The following is a 26,508-nucleotide window of genomic DNA, read 5'->3' on the forward strand; positions in this document are numbered from 1 at the left end:
GAACATTCAAGAGTTTAATAACTAGGTCTCACTAGGGACCCTGTCCTCATTTACAGTGTGAAAACAAAGCACATGGGCTCTGTGTTAAAACTAAATGAAATGTGGCCTTCATATGTGATCAGTGAAATGTATTGGCTGTGGCTGCCGTAGAGCTAAGGCGAGGATGATGTGGTCACTTGATGGAATTTCCACATGACTGTCTTAAGTAAATGCACTACAATCAATGACATGAATGGTACTGCATCATCAACGACTGAAAAAAGTGCCTCACTTATGGAAGATCTAGTAGTGAATTTACAAACCTCTAAATTGGCACCTCAAAATTTGTGCTCATGTTCACTAAACTCAGAAATTACAGTAAGCCATAGTCAATTCAAGTTGAGTCAATTTGTTGGACGGTACCAACATTATTGCAGTGGGAATAGGCTACCATCTGTCAGGACTGCAAAAAGTTGTCTTGGTTGTCCAAATCTGATTGCTGTTGGTTTGGAACATGGGAGACTTTGCTTTCAGAGCAGCTTGGTTTGACGTTGAGTGGTCGATGTGGTTGGTTTGGCCCTCAGTCTTGGACGTCAAAGTAATCAATGGCAGGCTCTTCCTTTGTTGGCTTTAGCCAGCTGATGCTGCTGGTCTCACTCCTACTGCACAGAGTGAAGAAGGAAAAGAAGAAAGCAAGAGGGGAAATCAATTAAAATTGAAACTATGAAAACCATTTTCTCCTCATAGTACCTGTACATATCATAATATTGTGCAAATTACATGTTCAGCCCAGAACCAATATACCAATATTAACATAATAAACAAGTCACAAAATAGCCTCAGCATTTAGTTTAGTTGTACAGGGAACTGTATAATGACAACAGAAGTGTCTTGAAGCCTGCATAGTAAGGCAGGCATGTTGGCATTATAAGAGTGACATTGGAGCTTTTGGAGCATCATTTGTAGCTTTCCATTCGATTAAAATGCCCTCAATTTGCAAGCTGCCACTGCATTTATGTCTGGGTAAAGAATGGCATAATGTGGTAGTTATTGCAGACAATTGACAAGGTAGAGATGAAACATGGGGTTACTCTTCTGGGATCCCTGTAACGTCAGGTGTACAAACCTTTAGGAGACCATCAGAGTCAGGAATGAATGGAGTTCCCTTAGCGCTATGGATGGCGGTAGCAAACATCGTATGCAAGCCGCCACTTAACGCCACAGAAGACAGAAGAAGGAGATCACGCCCCTTATGAGACCGGACTTGATTCCATTCTTTTGCGCTGGTGATGCGTGCTATGATGTATCTAGGTATTCCACAGAGCCATGAAAGTAAGAGTTAGGCTAATCCCATTGACCTCAGTGTGCCATTTTTAAACAAAGATGGTGGCTCACAGAGCCCTTCACACACAGATCGCCATTGACATAGTTCCAAAATAGTTCCAGAAAGTAAGTGTTGAACACAGAAAGAGCAGTAAAGATACATGTAATTCATTTGATTTCATTTTTGAGTCATCTTTGCTTGTTATGTAGTGGTTCTGCGTTAGTCTCTAGCGAAAAGAAAGCAGCTGGCTTAAATTATTTAAATTATTTACGCAAATCACATCACCAACCGAATTACTGTACCCCGGTTGTCACAGGTAGTCACAGGCAGTCATGAGTAAGCGGTTAGAGCGTCAGACTTGTAGCCCAAAGGTTGCCGTTTGACTCCCGACCCGCCAGGTTGTTGGGGGGAGTAATTAACCAGTGCTCTCCCGCATCCTCCTCCATGACTGGGGTACTCTGAGCATGGTGCAGTCACACTGCTCCCTTGGGGCGCCATTGGGGGCTGCCCCCTTGCAAGGGTGAAGCATAAATGCAATTTCGTTGTGTGCAGTGTGCACTTGTGTGCTGTGGAGTGCTGTGTCACAATGACAATGGGAGTTGGAGTTTCCTAGTTGGACTGGAGTTTCCCTTGCCTGGTTAACAACAGACCTAATCACAAGTGAGATTAGGTCTGGGGAGTTGCCTATTGTAAATTCCATAGGGGAGAGAATACTTGGCTATTATGACACACTGCCCTGCTCTCTGATTGGGCAGAGAAACTGTTAAGGTCGGAATGCTTGGATTGTGTAGAACTAAAGGCAGTGTGGGAGTTCCCAGGCTAGAGTTTCCCAGTTTGGCTGTAACTCTGAATTCCATGGCTCCGGTATTCCATACTGATGGTTATTGCTGGTGCTGAGGGGCTGCAACTACTTCCCTGCAGCACGTGGGGCCTGGATAAGAATCGATGCAACCAGGTGATGCCGCTTCTTACAGCAATGAAAGTGATGAGGGGAAGGATTTTGTAAACTTTGAAGAATGCTTTGTGTGTTTTTTTTAATCACATTGTGTAGCTAACATCGAGGTTAATCCTATAAAGCTAGCTTGTCTTAATAGGGGCGGGAGGATCCTTTTAAATCAGGTTGGAGTACATACGACTCGCTGCCTAGCGTGTTTGGCTTACTCACTTGCTGCTGTGCTGCTTGATGTGGGCGATGGGCGGAGGGGCTCGCGCACTGGTCTCCCTCACGATCAGCGCCGTCAGGGTGGAGTTCGGGCAGGCGGACTTCCCCCTGCAGACGAAGGGCAAAGGAAACCAACCCCCAACAACCCGCAAATTAAAGGCTGGCTTGCAGCAAGAGAAAGTGGTGAGCACAACCACTGTCATCCCGCTAATTATGCAGTACTGCACGACACACAGTGACACAAGGTGCACTACCAGTGCAGTGACGATTAAAAGGAGATTTCAAGTCAATTTTAACAATCAGTTGTATTGCTCACGGTACCCTTGACCTGTCAGGAGGACCCAACCGTCCTGACCATTGTAATGGAGGCAAAGGTTTGTTTAAAGTTTTCTTAAAAAAACAACACATAACATACCCCAAATACCATCCCAAAAGTTATTGCTGTGTTGTAAAATGTCGTGGCTTAATTTTTTGTTATGTAAACCCATTTAAACCCACCATGCCAGGGTCTTGGTGAAGGGCTGAACAAAACAAATGCAGCATTGTAGGGCAGTGAGAAGTCAGGGGTAGTGTGGGCACTTCAAATGCATGCTAAAATTGGCAGGAATTCTCCTTTAAGGAACGTTCATAGAACATGAAGATTGAGATTCTTCAATGAATAATCCAAAAGCCCTCTCACCAGTATGACGTGGCATCAATATATTTTGGGAAATTATTAAAATAGCAGCAGAGTGCACTGGTGCACTGTACCAGAAGGTGAAGGTGCTCATTGAAAATTGAAATGTATTACTAAGTTATTATAATCAGGCTAAATATTTAAGTACTGCACAATTCACACAGCACAACATGACAATATTTTTGTTTTTTCTTAAAATAGCAAGCTGATCGAGCCTAAGAACTTTAATTTCAGCTAATGCACAACCACTTACATACATCATGTTTGTGCTTGACGTCTATGCGGCATTATGTGCCTTGCCTTCCACTTTCTATTTATAGCTCAGGCAGCCCTAAAGGCCCCCGGAGTCCACCAAAATGGTACTTTTCTATTTTTACATTTTGTATCAATCTGTGTAACTGCATTACGGGTCTGGGAAGAAGAAGTGTAATTTAATTTCTATATATATACTGCAGCACATTTGTCAGATTTGACAACGTAGAGCCGAGTGTGTCCTTGACTTAAAACTTTGACTTTCACTTGACTTTGCGACTCTTCCCCTGAAGAGACCACTGTGGTGTACAGTTGTACATTATATAGGGTGTGAGCTGCATCATCTCGTTTCTTTTGTAGCACGTTAGGCAGTGAACACTTTGGAAATGGCTTGAGTGTATCTGCTCTTGGACGTAGTGGTTCTGGGATCTGCTTCTCATCATATGAGGACTTCATAATGAGGAGGATGATGTTGGGCTTGGGTTCAGTGTCCTAGCTGACACCAGAGATATTCTATAGAGATATGCCAACATAATAGGTTTCTATGAGCACCTAACGCGACCAGGTTCCGGTCTGCCTAAAGGGGCGTGTCATAATGCTCCTACAATGAATAGAACAGTCCTTAGGTCTGCCTAGGTCTGCCTAAGGGGGGCCATAATAGAACCAGGAAACAATGGGCCAATGGAACCTCTCTCTCTCTACTCTCTCTGCTGACACTCTCCCCTACCATCATAGCCTAGCGAGCTGAACCCCTACAGCTGAAAGCTGACAAGGGGCGTCTAGATTTCTAGGCTACTACCATCACCTTCTAGATCATATTTACAGCTGAATCCTAAAGGCCCCCAAATTCACCAAACGTTACTTTTCTGGATAACACTTTATTTTAAAGGGGCTTTAATTACGGTGTACTTACTCATTAGCTACAGTGTAATAACTGGTGTAATAGCATGTCATTGACAGTATATATTTGGCCATTTTTTGGTCTTTTTGGGTCCAACCTTGGCTCCACTTTTGGCTTCAACAATGAAATAGAATTTTGGCGTCCATTCTATTTACTGTCAATGTAACATGTACATGTACATGTACAAGTACAGCTGTAGTACATGATATTACATCATATATTTTATGTATCTAAATACCATAATGACAACTAGAAATGCACTCTGAGAGTGCAGACCTCCGCCAAGGAAGCTGTTTAATAGAACATTTGACTATGTTTTTCAAAGTCTTTCTGCCTTGTTTTTGTGGAGTTAGAAACGTCAATGTCAAAACTCACCCTATCCCATAAGGGTGAGGAAAAACATAACCTCCTTGGCGGGGGTAAGAAAACCTAACCTCCTTGGCGGTGGTAATAATGACCGTAATGCACTATAAAGTGGTTTTATAATTCTTTGCCAAAGAGATGAATTCTTCCAGGGAGGCAAAGGGCTGAACTGAGGCACCCTTGGTATGTACATACACAAAAAATACACCTTTTTTACCCTTTTCTTTTCTCTTTCTGTATTGGTATTCTAGAACTTTCTTACAAGTGGGCTCTTGGGAGAAATTGACTTCGCTACTCCTCCCCTAAAAACACCACGGTCATGTCCAAAATATTCACTCTTGCACTGCATTGCTTATTATCTACATAGGGACCCAGTGAACACTCCGGCTATGGCCAGATATGCTTCTCACCGTAGCAGCCCGCTCTCGTAGCCAATACCATCACAATGATGGACCTTCTAGCTGTTGGGACACTGTTGTGCGTCTCTTCTTAGCAGTGTTTATATGCCGATGGGTGTTTATCGGCTTCTCACCGTATGGCAGTGATGACGACATTGCGTTTGGGCTCGCTGTCGTAGCTGACGCTCTCCACGGTGTAGACCTCGGCCAGCTCGTGAACGATGCGCCGGTGCTCTCGACTCATGGGAGGGAAACAGTGGCTACGCTTTGGCTGCTTGCCCTGACACACACACACACACACACACACACACACACACACACACACACACACACACACACACACACACACACACACACACACACACACACACACACACACACACACACACGCACACACACGCACAAATAACCACCTTTTAATACATACCAAGTACTACGACTGTATGGCTGTTCATTGTGAGGTATACAGTTTTCTGTATCTCCTACTATAGAAGTCCTTCAAAAGCAACCCACTTTTTATCTTTTTATCTCTAAATTTGGTACTTTTTCATTACACCATACAACACTGAAACGGACAAAAAAACAAAATAAAGCAAGCACCCTATGCCCTTACCTTGTTTGCCAGTTCAACAAGGTTTTTAATTTCCGTCTCGACTTCACTGACAAATTTAAATTCTTTCCTGAGCAAGGGAAAAGACAAGAAGACTATTACAATATGCCGACATGTCTCTGGGTTAAGTGATGGTGAAGGACTACAACACAAAATGTGTGTTCAATACAAATAAAACACACACGCACACACAAACACACACACAAGCACTGATGGACTACAAAGTAGTATGCATGAAGGTTGATATTGGCAAAGGGCAAAAATTAGAAAGATCACATTGTGTACATTTTTCTATTGCGTCAGTGGTTTTCAATTGGCATTTTCAAGTTGGCGAAACCCATGACATGCCATGACAAATGCCATGCAGGATGAAAGGTGATAGAAGAAGTGAAAAATGACCTTGCATCGTCCTTGAGTGAGTCGCTGTACTTGGAGGTGGTCCTGGTGTTGAACGGGTCAACTGATTGGTCAATCTGCAGGGCTTCAGCCAATCTCCTGCAAGCGCACATTAGAACAACAAACTGTACCTGTGTGTGTACACCCCATTCACCTTTATCTATACTGACCCACATGTAGCCAGAACGTGGGTCATGTCTGACATTTCCACTCCCTCAGTTTGCTCCTGGCAATGTGCACTATGTAGTGATCAGGTGTTTAATATTGACAAAGTGTAGTGAATTTCGTCAATATGAAATACTTAACATTTGTAAGATGTCTGAAAAAGATCTATGATTGATTTATCAAGGAATTCCCCTTTAGGCAGACCTAGGCAGACCTAAGGCCTGTTCTATTCAATGCTAGGAGTATTATGACACGCTCCTTTAGGCAGACCGGAACCTGGTCATGTTAGGTGCCCATAGCAACCTATTACATTGGCATATCTCTATACTTAAAGAATCTCTGCAGTGTGCAAATCCTTCCCCCTTTTACACAGTGTTCGTATTGAGCCATCGACTCATTGAGTTACAGTACTTACTTGTTCCTTTCCTGGGTGGCACACTCCTCATCGCATTCTAACCTGTGAAACACACACACAGACGTTTAGGCACTTTGTAACGTTTGTTTTTAGATTACGGTGTTTAATGGTGCAAGCTAAGTGATTTGTCAAACTGAATAGAACGCTTATTTTGAAACGTATTTATTTTTAAAAATTCATAATCAGGCGCTTTTTCGTATTTCGTAGTGGCCTAATGGACATACAGCCAATAATGTTAGAAGTGCGTTTCTTCAAGATTTTACCAAAAAAAGGTAACCAAACATGGGCTAGTTAATGGTAAATGGACTGCATTTATATAGCGCCTTTCCAACACACCGTATACGGGTCTACACCAATACATGTTTGTATAAGGTTTGTATAAGTCTGAGGAAGAGAGCCTCCTGCTGAGATGTTTATTTGTTTAATGAGAAACTAGAGCAGTGGTTCTCAACCTTTTTTGTACAAACGCCCCCTTGACCTCATCATAGGCCGTCCAATGCCCCCTCGACCTCATCATTAGCCTGCCAACGCCCTTCTTGGTATTGAAGAATAAAATAGACTGATGCTCCCCCAATGAGAACTAAATCCCACCCCCACTCAGCTGTATCTTTATCAACGCCCCCCTAAGGCTTCCCAACGCCCCCAGGGGGGCTGTAGCGCCCCCGTTGAGAAACACTAAACTGGAGGATAACCTACTTTGTCTGCTTGACCTCCTTCTTAGGGATGAGCTGCCCGATGTCCACACTCTCCCCCAGCTGCATGTCAGACATCTTACTGGCCATGGCAATGGCTGCATACCTGTGGCCATCACACACACACACACACACACACACACACACACACACACACACACACACACACACACACACACACACACACACACACACGTTATAACAAGTACAATCTTAGAAGTGCTGAGAGGGTGAGAGGAAAGGGAAAAGATGTCATGTATTGTTAGCTGACCTCTGAAAAGAGTTGGTTGCCTCTGTGCATGACACCGTCTCCTTCTTGCGCCCACAGTCGCACTGTAGCACCACCTGCAGGATAGACAGACACACGACATGACCACATCCAAAAAGCCTTTGCCCCACTCTAGTGGCGCATTCAGGCCGACTGAGAACCGTGCTGGTGCCCATTCCTGCACCCAATTTCAAACCGGCAGTCGTGTTCACGCAACAGAAACTAGCGTCCGCGAACCGGAAAGTTACAAAATCCTTGTTTTTTCTCCGCGAACCGTGACGACAACGTGGCCGTCAGCAGGTTCATCCGGGTAACACAGTCACGTGCGGAAAAAGTTCAGATTTCAGAGCACGGTATGAACACTGGCGGTTCGCAGATCAGCAATTTGGTGCCGAACGTAACTGGTGCGGGCACCGGCACCGGCTCCACTCTTGTCGGCCTAAAAACCCTATAGGTGTGCTCAGGCTGACTGAGAACCGTGCCAGTGCCCATTCCCGCATCTAATTTCGATCAGGCCGACCGAAAACAACGTAGACGTTAATAGGTTCATCAAGGTAACACACAGTCTTTTGAGGAAAAGTTCAGAACCCAGTATGACTGCAGATAAGCACTTTAGGTCCTAACGTAACTGGTGCGGAAACAGACACGGTAATGTTCTGGTTGGCCTGAAAACAATAACTCTGCCCTGCCCCTGCACTACAGGTTAGTTGGCATAGGGCTGAGCAGAGGATGACTGCGATTCTGTACAACTGAGGTAAATCACCATAGTCAAGGCCATTGTTTTCAATGGAACATGATTGGAAGTAGTCTCTCAAAGCTAATGTCATCTTTGACAAGAATGCTAATTCTGTAGCTATAATTTCGTAGTGGCCTAATGGACATACAGCCAATAATGTTAGTAATGCGTTTCTTCAAGATTTTACCAAAAAAAGGTAACCAAACATGGGCTAGTTAATGGTAAATGGACTGCATTTATATAGCGCCTTTCCACTCCGTCGAGCACTCAAAGGGTCTAAACGATCTGAATAGTTTCTTTGCCCGCTTTGAAGCACAAAATGACACTCACCCACAGAAAACTCCCCCTCCCCCCCATGATCAACCCCTTTACCTGTCCTCTGCCAGTGTTAAGAGGACACTGGCCACCATCAACCCACGCAAAGCAGCTGGCCCAGACAACATACCAGGCCGAGTGTTGAAGGATTGTGCAGAAGAGCTGAAGGATGTCTTCACAGACATCTTTAACATCTCTCTGGAGCAAGCAGTCATCCCATCACTTTTCAAAGCTGCTACCATCATACCTGTGCCGAAGAAATCATCACCATCATGCTTCAATGACTACCGTCCTGTAGCACTGACGCCCATAATCATGAAGTGCTTCGAACGGCTAGTCCTGTCACACATCAAAGCCACCCTACCCCCCCACCCTAGACCCCTACCAGTTCGCATACCGAGCCAAGCGATCCACGGAGGATGCAATTTGCTCTGCCCTCCATCCAGCCCTCACCCACTTGGACAATAAAGACTCATATGTGAGAATGCTGTTCATTGACTTCAGTTCAGCATTCAATACCATAATACCACAACAACTCATCAGAAAACTGGACAAACTAGGTTTCAGCACCTCCCTCTGCAACTGGCTGCTGGACTTCCTGATGCAAAGACCTCAAGCAGTACGGTTAGGGAACAACACCTCGAGCACCCTGGACCCTGAGCACGGGGGCTCCGCAAGGCTGTGTTCTCAGCCCCCTGCTGTTCACGCTGCTGACACAACGACTTGCACAACGACCCACAGCACTAACCATCTAGTGAAGTTTGCGGATGATACAACACTGGTGGGCCTCATCACCAAGGGCGATTGAGACTCACTTACAGAGAAGAAGTAGAACCTGCTGGCCAGATGGTGCAAAGACAACAACCTCCTGCTGAATGTCAAACAAGACCATGGAGATTGTTGTCAACTTCCAAAGGGTCCATAAAACAACTGCCACCACTGACCATCGACGGCGATGCTGTGGAGAGAGTGAGCAGCACCAAGTTCCTTGGAGTGCACATCAGCGACGACCTCTCTTGGACCACCAACACTACATCACTGGCGAAGAAGGCCCATCAGCGTCTCTACTTCCTGCGCAAACTAAAGAAGGCAAGTGCTACACCCTCCATCATGACAACATTCTACAGAGGAACCATAGAGAGCGTCGTGTCCAACTGCATCACAGTGTGGGGAGGAAGCTGCACGGAGAAAAACAGGAAGACACTCCAGCGTGTTGTGAACACAGCGAAGAAGATCATTGGAGTACCACTCCCCTCCCTGCAGGACATTTACACCACACGCCTCACCCGGAAAGCACTGATGATCATCAAAGACACAAGCCACCCTGCACACAAACTGTTCAGCCTCCTGCCCTCTGGAAAGAGGTACAGGCGCCTCCGTTCCCGTACCACCCGGCTGGCGAGCAGCACAATGCACCAAGCGATCATGATGCTGAACACTCATACCCACTCTCCCTCCACTGTCAGCCTCTAGCCAGCAAGGCCACTGACAAACCCCCCCCCCCACTGTCAGCCTCTAGCCAGCAAGGCCACTGACAACCCCCCTCCCCATCCCCCACCACCATATCTGCGACTGAACATTCCACCTGCACTTACTATACTTGTGAATGAACTTTCAACCTGCACTAACTCAAAACATGCACACACACACACACACACACACACACACACACACACACACACACACACAAGCACACTGCACTTTCTGCACTAAACCCAACATACACACATGACCACACACACACACATACACACACACACACACACACACACACACACACACACACACACACACACACACACACACACACGAACACACACACAAGACGCACACCGCACCTTCTACCTGCACTACACACATACACACACACACACACACACACACACACACACAACACACACACACACACACACACACACACACACACACACACACACACACACACACACACACACACACACACACACACACACACACACACACACACACACACACTGCTGCTGGTGTACTTGACAGACCTTTTTATATTTATTTATTTTCTTCAAAATGCTACTATTACCATGTCAGAACGCTATAAAGGACTTTTTTTAGGAAAAGCACAAAAAACACAACAAATACCTCTTAATGTATGTCCTCTACAAGTCTTCTGTTGTCCAGTCTTGCACTTTAAATGTCTGTATGAGCACTGTCTATGTCCATACTGTCTTAAGTCCATGTATAAGTACTGTCTATGTCTATACTGTCTATGTCCTTACCTTAATTAGTCTATGTCTGTATGGGAAAGCAAGAAATGTAATTTCAAATTCTTTGTATGACCAGTGCATGTAAAGAAATTGACAATAAAACCTACTTGACTTGACTTGACTTGACTTTCCACTCCGTCGAGCACTCAAAGGGCTTTACATTGTATGCCTCACATTCACCCATTCACACTCACATTCACACACCGGTGGCCGTGGCTGCCACGCAGGGTACCACCCTGCCACCAGGAGCAACTTAGGGTTAAATATCTTGCTCAAGGACACAACGATGGAGTCAGGTCGAGCGGGGCTCGAACCTGCACAACCTTTGGGTTGCCGAACGGCTCCTCTACCACCTGAGCTACCAACGCCCTGTTGTTAGTTAACGGTTATTTTCACCGCCATAATAATCCAAACAGTCGTTTTGTCGGGCATCATCTTGCCCTCTTCAGTGACCTGCATACCCCCCCAACCAATATAATGGGGACCCAATGCTGCCATTCCCCTCCCCCGCCTCCTTGGGCCCAGGACAACAGACCCCTTTGTCCGCCCCCGGTAGCTTCCCTGCCTACCTTGGCGGTGCAGGTGTTGCGTGGGCAGGGCTTGCCCTGGTGGCAGGGGGCGGTGCAGGGGTGTCGGCACTCGGGCCGGGGCAGCACGCAGGGCTGGCGGCACGCCTCCCCCTCCACCAGACAGTCGCCGCGGTGACAGAGTCGCTTGCACGGGTGCGAGCCGCACGGCAACACCTTGTTGCACGGCAACCCGCAGGAGATGTCCTGGAGGTGACATGCAATGTTGCTCCTTTGCTGGAGGTAGAGAGAGAGAGAGAGAGAGAGAGAGAGAGAGAGAGAGAGGGAGGGAGGGAGGGAGGGAGAGGGGGAGGTAGAGAGAGAGGTAGAGAGAGAGAGAGAACAATTGTACTTAAGTTCTCATCATGTTTGTAAATTTGTAAAAACGAGATAATGAGAAAAGCTCAGGCCAACAAGATAGGGATAAATGTGTAGAAGCTGAAATGCTTATGAAATCTTACAGTAGAAGTAAAATAAATGTAATAAAGCAATAATGAATCTATCTATACATTCTATATAAATATATATATATATATATATATATATATATGTATATATTCTATATATATAAACTAATAATTCCTTAATTTAATGCATTAATAACAAATAAACTAAATGACCAGCTCACCTCATGCATCCCCATACACCATTTCTTCATGAGGAAAGTACACGGGGGACACTTCTCCTCGCTGTGGCAGTTGTGGAAGACTGAGGAAAAGAAAGGACAGACAGGACAACCTTTTATATTAACCAAAAAAATAAAAACACACACACAGTAGGATGTAAATCATAGAGCCATGGAGGCCATCTTATTATTCGATGTAATTATTTGCGATACTTAAGAACGGCTCACGATACAATAGAATACGATTCGATTTTTTTCCAATTACTTTTCCTCTTCTATTATGCTATGGAGCTAGGGCATTGGGCAGGGGACAGCGATTCGATTATTTTCGATACTTAAGAATGCCCCATGATACGATGCGATTCGATTCAATCCTCAGATTATATCGCGACATATGAATGCATTTCGATTATTATTTACACCCCTAACACACGGCGGAAAACAAAGCCTGAATAAGAGAGTTTTATGATATTAAAGCTCGCACACACACACACACACACGCACGCGCGCACGCGCACGCGCACACGCACACGCACACGCACACGCACACACACACACACACAAACACACAACCACAGACTACTGAGAACCAGATGGAGATGGAGTGCGATCAGGTACTGTACCTGGGTGGTCGCAGTCATGCTGCCGGGCGCAGGGGTTCTTGCACTCTGGGGGCTTAGTGCCACAGGGGATGGGGGGGTACTGCACCGTCTCCCCACAGTGGCACGTCAGCTCATCAAAACCTGGTACACACACACAGACACACAGACACAGACACACAGACACACAGACACAGAGACACAGACACAGACACAGACACAGACACACACACACAGACACACACACAGACACACACACAGACACACACACAGACACACACACAGACACACACACACACACACACACACACACACACACACAGAAACGCAAGTGCAAAAACCCAATACGGCTGTTAGACAAAGCTCTGTCGTATTACACAGAATGAATGTTTGAATGTAAGACATAAAAACACAACTTGTCTTGTTATATAGTGTTGTTCTATTGGCCTTGTTATACGGCAGCTGAGCTAAGCTGAGCTGAAGTGAATGTCTGCATGTCACTGAACTCACTGGTTTGCCAGCAGGGCTGACAGTTTCCACGGTGACAAGGCTCCTGGCAGCGATGCAGACCACAGTTGAGTTTATAACCGCAGATCAAAGAGCACTTATGCTCCATGTCCTGCACACATACACACAGACACACACACACACGATCAGTCAAGCAGTAAAATAACCTCAAAGATATTATATGGCACAGCAGTGGTGCTTTTCTTTTTTTCTTTTTATACTGACAAAAACATAAACAAATAGGATTCAATGCCGACTGGAGTAACCTCGAGCTCGACATGTGCTTTCATTTATGGTAGAGGAATGCTTCCTTTTTACATACTGCCTGAAATGTATGTATGCAAATCATTACGCGGTGTAGAGTGTGTGTGGTAACTGGACTGATGAACACACCATGCTAATTTCATGCCACTTGCAACGTGAAGAGGGATCCATCAAAGTTACTCATCAGATAGGACCAATGACTGTATACTACCAACCAACTACCATCCTTGTAATGCCATGTACGTAGGTGTGTAGGAGGCTGTAGTACAGGGGTCAGGAACCTATGGCTCTAGAGCCACATGTGGCTCTTTTGGGAACTGTATATGGCTCTTACTTATCTAGGGTCGCCAACCATCCCTTGAAATATGGAACCGTCCTGTATTTATAAATAAAAGTGCGGGTTCCATATTGAGTTGAAACGGAACAAGGGAGGTTAAAAGTGTTAAAATGCAGGAAATTACATTCAAAAAATACAAAATTCTGCCAGACCTTCACCATAATGAAGTTGACAAGTTGGCAACGTTATCAATAAAAGCAATAACTTGACAGTACACTCTAAAATTGTTGTGCTTAATTGTACATGCTTTTGATTGTATTCAGTGTTTTTAATATTGTATGGCTCTCGTGAAAATTTCTTTTTAAAAATTTGGCGTTTATGGCTCTCTCCACCAAAAAGGTTCCTGACCCCTGGTGTAGTAGATATGCACTTTGAGTATCTCTATGATGGCACTTTATGCATGTATGTATGAATGTGTTTTTTGTTTTGTATTTTGGCGTCATGTTTATCAGTGTTGTGTGTGTATGTGGCAGCTATGTATGTCCAAGACCAATTTCCTTCTGGACCATTAAAAAGAATCTTGAATCTTGTATGCAGTTGTTGGATAGGACAGATCACTCAACAGTGGCGTCCTCACCGCCACAATTAATAACCTGAACCAATGTCATCAACAGAGGGCGCTAAAACACGCACTCATTGGAAAATACACACTAGTGGCAACATCACATGCATTTAGCATTGGCCAGGCCAGGGAGCCAGATGGCCATCTCGACTTGATTGCTCTTGATTCACTATTGCCTCAGACAGAACAAGAATACGTTTCATCCTTTGAAACCTAATACAGTGAGTGGGGGTAATGCAGAAGATGCCACCAGTACCAAATCTTTCCTGTGGTGGTTGGCAATGCTACTCAACTGAAGAGCTCATTTCATTGGAAATTGGACATGGACAGATGTGTTTCTCTCAGATCAGAGATGCAATGTGTGCTTTTTTCCCCCACAACACCAGGTTGGGAGGTTGAAAATGCCCTTATGCTATGGCCATTTTTAACTTGTACATGTTGTTTGACCTTTGGGTGCCTTGAGACACATATACGCTGCATTCAGGCAATTGAGATTTTAGCTCTTTAAATAAAAATGTGGGTATGTTACAGCTGATTGAACACCTTCTAATGCAAGATGGTGGTCTTAGGGTTTAAATACAATCATGTTTCATGTTTTTATGTGCATCAGAGGCAAAGATATTGAGGTTTTTTATCTGAGGACAACTTTCCCAACAAGGGCTTAGGCATTCAGCAGGCATTTTTTGCAGGTGCTTTAGGCATCAATGCGTTAATTCACAACCTTTCAGTCTTTGACCTTCATCACGTTCTTCATGAAGGTTGCCTGATCTAAGACCGAAGCGAAGCCAGTTGCTTTCAATCTCACTGTACATCTGCATATATGTGTTATACAGGTTTGTAGTGAATACCTTATAGGGCTGGGCAATATGACGATATATATCGTTATCGTGATATAAAAGTGTATATCGTGACCTTTCTCCTATATCGTTTATATCGTGATAGTAATTTTATTAATTTTATACAATTGAATATCATTTAATTACATTTCATGTTGTCACAATACACATTATAAGTTAATGTAACTGTAAAAATAAGAATAAAAAGATCCATTTTAAAGAAAGGTTGTTTTGCGACATGAAAAAATAAAGGGCAAATAAAGAGAATAACTGAAAACGTATGAAATTGTGCTATATCGTGATATATATCGTTATCGTTATATAAAGTAATCCATATCCTGATATTTTTTTTTCCATATCGCCCAGCCCTAATACCTTATATTTCTGTAGTTCATATAGCACATGTGAATACTGGCAATGGAAGGCTTTGTATTCGATTCTATTTAATAGCCTTTTGTGTTCAATTATAATGCTGGTGACTCCCATTCAGTCAGACCCATCGGACACTCACCACACAGCACAGCTCCCCACATTTGTGCCGTCCACACGACCGCTTCTTGTTGCACTTTTTCTCGCAGACAAAACTCATGTCCTCTGAAAATACATACACAAAATCAGCACACAGGTAAACAAACAAAAAATACATATATGAATAAATAATTAGTACAACTAAGACAAAACATTACATTAACTATACAAGTGAAGTGGTGCGAAATTGGCTTTCAAATGTGTGAAAAAAGGAGAGGAAATAGTAAACACACCTTCTGTTTGGATGCTTGAGCACGGCACCTCCTGCAAACGAGATAGGGAGTTGTGGTCATAAAGACATAACTATCTGATTACACAAGACTGACGACGCAGGCTGACGTCAAACCCAAACGAGAGACAACGCTGTTGATGTTGGGTGGGAGCTTGCAATGTACAAACAAGAAAGGAAGTCTGCTCACAGTTTTCTTTTAGCACCTGCCAGATGATGTATTGGTAGGTAGTGCAACTCTCTTGGACCAGTTCAGGTCATCAGACTCATGCAGTCTGCAGGTGCATGGTGAGCACAGGAGCTGAGCTGAAATAGCGTGGGCACATATTCTTTTTTTTAATATTAGTATTTGTTAGTTTGGGGCAGTCGTGGCAAAGTGGGTAAGAAGATGGGCTTTAGATCAGAGAGTTGTAGGTTCGAATCCCACCCTTCCACTCCCTATCTCACCCCATGGCTGAGGTGCCCTTCAGCAAGGCACCTAACCCCACACTGCTTCAGGGACTGTAATCAATACCCTGTAATTAAAAATAATTAATTTGCGTCAGCTAAGTTTAATGCAACTTTTCATAAGCCACCACATACTGTATAGTATTTGGCTTCACCACCAGAACTACAACATCCAGGCCCAGATTGTGTGACATAAGAGTCTGGAAGCTGCAATCTTAAATGGCGTCAAAGAGCAGGTAACATTAGCCAGGCCGTGCCCTCCTAGTGACGCAACACCTTCAGTGTTGCTTATAGTCAGGCCAAGAGTAATACAAATAAACACATTTCAGAGCTCCCGAAAAATCAGGAACTGCTCCCACTTTGTTGAGAAGTATACCACCATTCACAAACCAAGGGAGGCGGGTCGACCATACCGTTTGGGAAATGTTAATTGTTATGCTCTTGGTCAGACCAGGTCTCGAAGAGATTTCAAAGCTGATGATAAAATCAGGCTAGGTAACGTAACATGCATTGGTTGTTAGACCGTGGCCCACGCACCTTGGTCTTGGATCCGCAGCGGCATTTGATGGTGGAGGAGAGGGAGCAGGGCCCACACACATCCTCGTGGCACAGCTTCTCACACATGTGGATGATGTCTGCAGATAGAATACAGAGTTACTCATACATACAGTACACATTGAAACTATTTTGATAACACACACTCCTTCTCACATGTGGATGATGTCTGCAGAGAAGATCACACACTCAGCTGACACATTTAACCTCCATTAGTCAACACACACACACACACACACACGAGACAAACACAGAGTGCAGAGGTATAACACACTACGTTACTCATTCATACACACAATCAGGCTTCAAACACACACACACACACACACACACACACACACACACACACACACACACACACACACACACACACACACACACACACACACACACACACACACACACACACACACACACACACACACACACACACACACACACACACACACCTGTAGATCCGCAGGGTAGTGGTTTCCCGCAGGTCTTCCCGCATGAGGGTATGGCGTCCTGGCAGCTGTGCCTCTCTGGGTAGCCCAGCTCCAGCAGCTTGGCCAGGGCAGTCTGCCCGCAGGGGCACGTGCGCACCAGCCGCGGGGAGCGCGGGCACGACTGGCACGGCCCCGAGTGGCACACCTGGTCACATCTGTGGTGCTGGCAGTCCAGCATCCTGACACACACAAAACACATGCAAACACACACACACACACACACACACACACACACACACACACACACACACACACACACACACACACACACACACACACACACACACACACACACACACACACACACACACACACCAGAGAGGACAATCATTATTATTTGTATGTGGTTGGCAAACTGATAAACCAACGTAAAGCAAACTTGAAACATGTTAAATTACATCGGCTACTTGTTAGCTTTGTTCGGTTTTTGTGTACATGCACAGTTACTTGCAACTTGCTTGCAAATACATATTGGTTTGAGGGGAGGGCAGGAAGGGAGGAAGGACAAAATAACAAAAGATAGAAAGCCCTAACTGAGTTCACAAAAAAAGCTGAAAAGGGTGGAATTCAGTTACTCACTTTCCACAGAGCTTCTGACAAGAGAAGTGTCCAGTGCCGTCAAAGTGTTCCTTGTCTGTTCCGCAAGGAACCTCCCGCAGTACCACGCCACAGAAGCACACTGCAGACACAAGCACACTGATAAGACACCTTTGAAATTAGCAAACACTAGGATAGGATAGGATGAGCCTTTATTGTCTCTTCAAGAGAGAGATTTGGTATGGGCACAGAGAGTCTAAGCGTTTACACAGAGAGCACATATCAACACATTAGACAAACACAAAAACACACTTAACATGCAGGACTGGACCACAAAACATGTAAACATGTAGCCTACATCCAAACATGCACATATACACACAATTATATCATACCATGACTCTTTCAACCCCCCCCCCCCCCCCCCCCCCACCCCCACACACACACACACACACACATACTCCCCAATTCAATAGACCTAGAATAATCCTGAGTATACACCCTTAGCAGCGTGGAACTAGGAAGACCCCCCCCCCACACACACACACACACACCTACCTACTATTTAAACCGGTTTGTCTTACAATTAGGTATCCTAATTCCACTACGCATTTTTTAATATACAGTATTTTGGGGGCATTTTGCAGGACAGTGAAGAGAGACAAGAAAGCAGTGGGAGAGTGATGGGGAAGGATTGGGCAAATGATTAAAGCTGGATTCAAACCTGGGTCCCCATGGGCAATAATGCCTACAGTATACACGGTGCGGCTACACTGTGGCGGTAACAACATCTATGAAAAACTTAGGCAACTGGAGCAAGATGTTTGCGCGCAGGGTTGGGTCACGCCAAAAGGCTAAGCACAAAGGCTAACATTCGTATCCATGGTGCAGCCCTAGCAGGAGTGGGAAGTATTGTTTCTACCTGCCCAGGGACTGCAGATGGAAATGAGCTGTATTAGCTTTAATCTGGCACAAGTCATCTTTTTTACTTTCATAAGCAATGACTCCTGTGTGTGGTCCCCGTTTGAACTAAACTACGGAAAACAGGGGGTCCTGCAGGGGGAGCCCTTGGGGTGTTGAGAAGGACACAGAGGATGAGAGGGGGCAGTCAGTTTCAAACAGGAGGCAATAGTGCAGCTTATTTTGTTTAATTGGGCGGCATTGGGAGGCTTATGATGAGATCGTTGAGATAGATGAGATCTGGGGTGCGTTTCTCATCATCGTTGTTAACTAAGTTAGCAACTTACTTGGTTGCAATGCAATTTCCCATTGGAAACCTAGTAAGTTGCTAAATGGTTAGCAAAGACGCTTTTGAGAAACGGGGTCCTGAGCGTTTGTTCAAAAAAAGTGTTGAGAACCACTGATGTAGATAAATAAGCGGACAACCCCTCACCTTGCTGGACCCGGAGCTGGCAGGGTTGGCAGGGGCCGCTGTGACACACCTGGGCGCAGTTGTGCTCCGAGCAGGTCAGCGTCGCACCACACACCTCATCACAGCGCACCGCCACCGACTGGCTACAACGCACCGACTGGCTGCACGTCCCCACACGCACACACACACACACGCACGCACGCACGCAGGCACACGCATTTCAAAAAATTATTGTGAGACAGATAACTGAGGATTATACAGAAAAAAACACAGATGGACACAAAATGCAAAAGACTTGATTTCATGACAAAATGTTATGTTTATTCCTATGTCCATCTCTTTATTCATTCGGATATTCAGCTTTTGAGTGTGCTTTTGATAATGCTCAAGTAACATCCTGCACATTGAGTGCGTATACATGCAGTTCAGTATCCCGAATATGATCGGGATATTAAGTATCCCGAATTTGCGTTTGCGCATATAAACACTTCAGTATCCCGAATAAGCCCTTATTCGGGATACTGAGAAATCGGGATATGCTAGGTGGAGTTTTCCGAAAGAAGCCGGGATACTGACGCATGTATACACCTTATCCCGAATACAGGGGCTTCCCATGGAACGCTGTTGCTGGTATCCAGGCTACACGCATTTGAAGAGAATTCTATAACGGCCAAGAATGTAGACTGGGATATAACGTTCTGTGCGCATATAAACACCTTATCCCGATTATGATCATAACCGGGATAAGCCTCATATTCGGGATACTGAACTGCATGTAAACGCACTCACTGTGTGTTTGTGTGCTCTACAATAGACCAAAGAAACAAGCTTTGACCAGCGGGAGGAGTGTTAGTATGTTACCTGTGATGATGACGTAATCAACCGGCCGGATATAGATCGGTCGGGCTTACTGCTGTACTGTTCACCCGGTGACTCTCAGTAAGCACTGCACTAAACTGAAACCTCGCGTTTGTGATTCTTGTACCTCTCTCCTAACTGGCGAAGTGTCTTTGTGGCTGTGTCTTGTAGTTCCTTACCTGGTCTTGCCACAAGTACAGGATTTGGACACGAAGGCAGGGCACTGAGGACAAGGCCCTGGATGACAGAGGCTGTTGGATAAGGCAGGAGGGACAGCGAGGGAATAACGAGAGGGGGGTAGACATCAATTATTTGGTTATTCTGCAATATAGCACACAGTAATCTCCTCTTGAACACAGATTGAATGCACATAGCTAGGATGACCCAAATAGCAAAAAGGATCATCTTCACTGTGGTCTGTTGCGATGAGTCGATGGTAAAGCAAAACTGTGTCAACAAAGAGTCGCCAGCATCCTTTATTAGCCAATAAATAAATAAATAAACTAATTCATATAAATGTAGGGTCAGGGTTTGTATCTACAGTTTGATGCATCCAACGGCATACTGTATTTATTCAAGAGTGAGACAGGGAGACCAGACAGACGGGGAGCAGCATCTGAGTCGGCTTGCCAATTTATCTCGCCTATTGACCATTTCAAAAGGAGCACGAGTGCCGTAGTCACGGGGGTTGCTATGGCAACAGAACGTGATTGGAAGAGAGAAGCCAGATGTCAGGTCAGGCCAAGGCCGGGTGAAGTCGGAATTGAGCTCATTCAAGTTCAGGCAGGCACTGCATCAGCTATAACCCAAAACCCCTCCACACCCCACCCAAAACCCCTTCAACATATTTCTTATATTTCTGTCTTCTTTTTCATGATTGGAAGAGATTTTTTTTCCTCAGTGATGTAGATCGTACAGACAGAGGTATCAGACACATAGACAACAAAGGTTACCATGGTGGGACTGGTAGTCGCGGTGACCAGGCAATTTACCATGAGAGGGCAAGCCACTTTTACACTGTCAACTATACAGATGAAAAATATGAAAGAGGACTGATGTTTCGACTTGCACCTTTATAAATACATTTATACCAAGAGTGACTTGAGGTGCCCGAGCGCAGAGGACATACTGCGGTACAAGGGGTTATACCATGGCTAAGACATGCCGTTATGACCCTGAACACAAACACATTTAGCACACAGACTGCCAGTGAATAATGATGTTACCATTTTCAATGAGAAAAGCTGATTAATACGGATTCATTTTGTAACAGAGTATAATGAGGACCACCTAAAGGGGTCTACGTGTGTTGCAATGGCTTGGAACGCGATTCAGCCAATCACAATCAAAGTAACCAAACAAACGGTTCCAGACCGTGTGAGGCTTTAGCACAGGCATGCCACACCAAGGCCAATGCGCTGACACAGCAGGGCTCTTGCAGCCGGGGAGCGCACATGCTATGTCCTCTGTGTTCCTGGCATACCGTTGAAGCACTCAGAGTTACATGTAATAGAAATTGTACTGTAAAAATATAGACTATTGCAATGAATATAATCATTAGGATTATTATTACAAATTGCAGCTGTTATCATTATGCCTGCTATTATAACAATGTTAGAAGTACTACTGCAATATAATATAATATAATATAATATAATATAATATAATATAATATAATATAATATAATATAATTACATGTTGCAGGGGTGATGTTAGAAGTACTACGACTATAACTCTAATATGATATAATATAATTACATGTTGCAGGGGTGATTGCAGTTGGCCCCACTCCTCTTCTTGCCACACATGTCTCCACAGCTGTGAGGGATCTCCGTCCTCTGCCACTCCGGATTGGTCACTTTGCCTATTGAAGAAATAAACCATGATAGTGTGAGCCGCAGCAACAAGAAACTACTTTGAGCTCACAACTACACAGGGCATCAGCTGAATGCAAATACTTGTAATTAGATCCACATTTGAAGACCAATTCAGTTCATTCTCTGCAAGCTACTTTGCACATCTATGGCTGCCTGCATTACATAACCGTTCTTATGGCAATAATGTTAAAAAGGTGCTTCCCGGCTCATTTAGACCATAGAACATGATTCAATGTCTGTTGCAATGTTTTCTCTGACTACACGGTGCAATTTGCAGTGAACAAATCAACATTCAGGATTACGTAGCGCATTGTCTACTGAGAGCTCACCACAGAAGCACATGTAGGAATCTGAAGCACATGTAGGAATTCATTCATTCATTCATTCATTCATTCATTCATTCATTCATTCATTCACCACAGAGTGCACTACGTGGGAAACATTACAATGTAATTCACACTTGACACTAGGGGTGGGCGATATGACGATATTAAATCGTGAATCGTGATATTGAGTAAAAGATCGTCTCGAATCTGCCAAAGTGGAGAAATCGTATAGATCGTCTTGCAGTGAGGATGTTTATTATCAGTATCAGAGTGACGTTTTCTCACTTGTGTTGTTGTCTTCACTTTATTCTTTACATTATTGTATTCCAATTGTACACTTTATGAGAGTCTCATCAGTGTGTTAACATTTTATTGACTGCAAATTACAAATTGCAAGTATATGAAAGTTGTTTTTTGTTGTTTTTATTTTTTGGATGGAAGATCGTGATAAAAAAATCGAAATCGAGATTTCATGTTAAAAAATCGTGATACAACATTTTTGCCATATCGCCCACCCCTACTTGACACCCAAAACAGTGAAAGATGTGGTTAACATATCGGACACGGTTCATGTTGCTATTTGCAGGGCTTCTGAGTACTCACCACAGAAGCACGTGTAAGAGTTGGGCGCTCTGAACGCCACGTGCTGACAGGCTGGACACCTCCATCCCTCACTACCATCTGTGGAATAACAAACAGAATGGAGAAGAACAGTATAAAATGCCTTCTAATGCCACTAAAAACATGTACATCAAAAACTAAATAACAAGATTGAGAGCAATCTCTCTTTATCAGCGCAACATGGAGACAGGTCAAAAGTCTTTAGGGCATTATTCTCTTCAATGAAATAATAACTGAAAAACAGCATTTTATGTTTGCTTAAGTCATCCTTGTTTATTGTTTTTATCTGTTTGTTTATCTCAAAATGTGATAAAAAGTAAAACATCAGTAGGGGGGGAAACATCTGCACGGCGCTGAAATTAATTGGTTAATGTTTACCATCGGCCTGTGAGGCAGGGGAGCGCGCCCACTTCTTGATGCAGTTGAGGTGGAAGACGTGGAAGCAGTTCTGGCAGCTCCAGACGGGAGCCATGACTCTGATCACCTCGCAGCACACCATACACTCATACTTCTCCTCGCTCAGCTGCTCGATCAGACAACCTGGACAACAGAGTTAATACCATGCGTTATAATATCCATGATGATAACTCTCTTCCTGCATTTTAGCCCCTCCTGACTCTGAGCACACGAGGTGCTCAATACTCATACTTCTCCTCACTCAGCTGCTCAACCAGACAGCCTGGAAAACACAGAGTTAACGCAAAGACGCAAGCATTATAACATACATATAATCAAGGCTCTAAATTAACACCAGCCAACCGGCCAAATACTGGGGAAATTTCAGTTTGGCTGGTGAAAAAGACCAACTTGACAGCCACTTTCACCCATCAGTGAGTGTGTGTTTGGCTAGTAAAATTAACATATACTTGCCATTTTGGCTGGTGATGAAAAAAGTTAATTTAGAGCCCTGCATATAATATCCATATTACTCCCTTCTCTCCATGACCAGCTTACACTGACACTCATCACACAATACACTCTTAATTCTCTTGAATCTATTTACCCCCAAAACTTCCCACCCCCATCTGACTACATTCCACCCCACATTACCCATTCTAGCTCCTCTTCAAGTCGCCATCCTACAACTGCATTCCATTAAAACCTTGATACATATTACACTCCAAATATGACATTGAAGTGCTCCTCAGACCTGCACTTAACACCTTCCCGCAACATAGGCATAACAATCCAATAACAGCGTAATAACATATCTATATCTATATATCTCTATCTCTATCTCTATATCTATATATATATATATCATAAGCAAGCATATAAGAATAATGAGTGAGTTTAAGACTGCACGTAAGAGGGAACAAAAGTACATTCCTATCATCATTCACCCATCTCTTTCTCTTTCATTCTGTCCCTCTTGTTTCCCTCTGAGCTCTCCACTTTTCCACCGTCTCGCCTCACCTGTCTGGGTCTCCTTGTTCTTGGGCACATGATCCACACGCCTCTTGTGACCACCACCACCACCACCACCACCTCCAGCTGATACTGATGATCTGGTCTCCGCTCCCCCAGCCGAGTGCCTCTGTCCTCGGTCGTGCAGCGGCACCCGTCTCCCATTTCCATGTCCATGGCCCTGGCCTCTCCCAGCCCCAGCCCCACCGCAAGCCCTCCAGCTGGGCTCCTCCTGGGAGTTAGGCAAGGGGCTCCTGGGGGGAGAGGATGCCCCTCTCTGGGCCCCCTTGTCTCCTCTCCGCGGGCCCCTCTCCCGGTCCGACTGGGGCTGCCGCTCCCTCCAGTTGTCCCTGTTGTGCCGCTGGTCCCGGTCCCCGGGCTTCTTCCGGTAGTCGGCATTTGGTGCTGTGTGCGCGTTCCTGTTGGGAGCTCTCCAGCCCTTGTGGTTCCTGTGTGGTTCTGGGTCGTCATCGGAGATGGAGGTTCTGGCTCTCTGAGGTTCCGCAGCAGGCTGAGGAGCGTCCCTCCCAGAGTCGTTGCAGTTCTCTTGGTTCTCGTCACGGTCTCTCAGAAGCGGAGCTCTTGCTGCGCCTCTCTCCCCGCGTCCTCCTCTCCTGGACTCTTGGCTGAACTTTCGGGGCTTTTTGGGACGCGTGTCCCGGGCCTCGTCGTTGCTCACCGCCCCCGTGCTGTTGGGGAGGACCACCGATGGCTTCTGCCATCGAGGTTCCTCTATGCCAGGCTGGGCAGTGGGGGTCATTTCTTGTGGCACCGGGGAGTTGGGAGCATCTCCCTGGCTTCGGGACAAGGGCCCCCTTCCGTTTCCTGGCTTGTGCCATCTTGGATTCTGGCCCCTGGCGCCGCGTCCTCGACCAGTGTGGTCGCTGCCGTCACTCTCGCTCACATTGCCATTGCCGTTACCGTTGCCATTCCCTCGGTGTCCACCTCGGCCTCTCCCTGACCGTCCCCTGCCCCTCCTGTTGTCGTCGCTGTGAGGAGAGTAGGGGTGGTTGTAGGGTCGTGTCCAGTTCTCATGGCCGCGAGTTCTTCCCCCGTCGTGATGACGGCCGTCAGAGTTGAAGGCGTGCTGCTGATGTTGATGCTGGGCTGAGCGGTGTTCGATTCGACTCAGCTCGGCGTCCGAACGTGGCCGACCCCTCTTGGGACGATGCTGGTTCTGTCTCGCGCGGGGCACGAACTCCGGCGTGTCTGGATTTAGTTCCAGAGTCTCTGCACAAGAAACAAGAAATAGAAATCGTAACGCACCTGGTTACGTAATATGCTAGTAACAACAACAGGCGCACGGACAAGCATCACATACGTACCTGACATTGATGTGCAAACTGCCACCACCACAATGAAAAGAAAGAGTTTCGCAATACACGTCAACCCACAGAACTTTAAGTTTCATTTTCCCATATGTGGATTATCGCAAGCAAAGGTTGTTATTATTCATCACATCAAAACGAACGCCTTGTTATTACGAGGTGACAACACATGCGACAGTTCTGTTGTATGCTACGTTTGTGAAAATTCAGCTAGTATTTTGTGGCTAGTGAGAGCGTGGGATCTTCAAACTTATGGCGACCTTCTTTTGAACAGCTCAATACTCAATTGGCTAACGCTATTTAACTTACATAAACTTAATGCTACTGTAATCTGGTAAGCATTTCAACGGCATTGACCTGCTACCGATTGACATACTCTGAGAAGTCTAAGATATTGATAATTTAGATTCGTGTGTACAACACAAATAATTGAAACACTGGTCAAAGGTGATATGCAAAGCTATCGGACAGTGCTGGGCAACTGCTTTGCTAGCCACGGTGTAGTAAATATAAACCAATGACAGCAGGCTAAGCTAAGCTACAACTAGCTAGATGACCTAGCAGGTGGAATACTGAATATAGAATCAACTTTACCAGTAAGAGAACCTTCGGCCATTCGGCCACGCCGTTCTGTAGCCCTGCTGTAAGCCAGCAGTGCCCCACTCCCTTTGATCTATTGGTTTCACTGGTTTAGGCTAAAAATACACCACAGAACTTCTCACTCGTGGTTTGAAAGCTGAACA

At 45.1% G+C, this 26,508-nt stretch overlaps 1 protein-coding gene across 2 annotated transcripts; it reads right to left on the reverse strand.

Annotated features, from left to right (window-relative positions):
• On the reverse strand, positions 1-26,508 carry nfx1 (nuclear transcription factor, X-box binding 1). Of its 2 annotated transcripts, none has more exons than XM_063207045.1 (24): positions 26,360-26,508; positions 24,447-25,667; positions 23,409-23,570; positions 23,013-23,090; positions 21,965-22,070; positions 20,385-20,456; positions 19,369-19,508; positions 18,018-18,117; positions 17,400-17,617; positions 16,933-17,030; positions 15,953-15,983; positions 15,703-15,785; positions 13,196-13,304; positions 12,710-12,829; positions 12,090-12,169; positions 11,465-11,698; positions 7,605-7,678; positions 7,338-7,439; positions 6,642-6,683; positions 6,065-6,160; positions 5,669-5,735; positions 5,190-5,335; positions 2,469-2,573; positions 1-638 (listed from the first exon to the last, which is right to left on the reverse strand). In XM_063207045.1, exons 1-24 carry the CDS (start codon positions 26,379-26,381, stop codon positions 560-562), a joined length of 3,585 nt encoding a protein of 1,194 aa, XP_063063115.1. In that variant the 5' UTR covers positions 26,382-26,508; the 3' UTR covers positions 1-559. The 2 variants fall into 2 exon arrangements, with proteins under 2 accessions (XP_063063115.1, XP_063063114.1); XM_063207044.1 differs by having other exon boundaries at positions 1-641.

This window comes from Engraulis encrasicolus, chromosome 9, assembly GCF_034702125.1.
Source record: "Engraulis encrasicolus isolate BLACKSEA-1 chromosome 9, IST_EnEncr_1.0, whole genome shotgun sequence".
Classification (NCBI taxonomy): Eukaryota; Metazoa; Chordata; class Actinopteri; order Clupeiformes; family Engraulidae; genus Engraulis; species Engraulis encrasicolus.

Bases quoted from the DNA above. Each gene is read 5' to 3' on its own strand.
- nfx1 (XM_063207044.1), bottom strand. From the start codon at position 26,381: ATGGCCGAAGGTTCTCTTACTG. The intron at 23,571-24,446 runs GTGAGGCGAGAC...TCTGTTGTCCAG, and splicing joins GAACAAGGAGACCCAGACAG to GTTGTCTGATCGAGCAGCTG. The intron at 23,091-23,408 runs GTAAACATTAAC...GTTATTCCACAG, and splicing joins CCCTGCCTCACAGGCCGATG to ATGGTAGTGAGGGATGGAGG.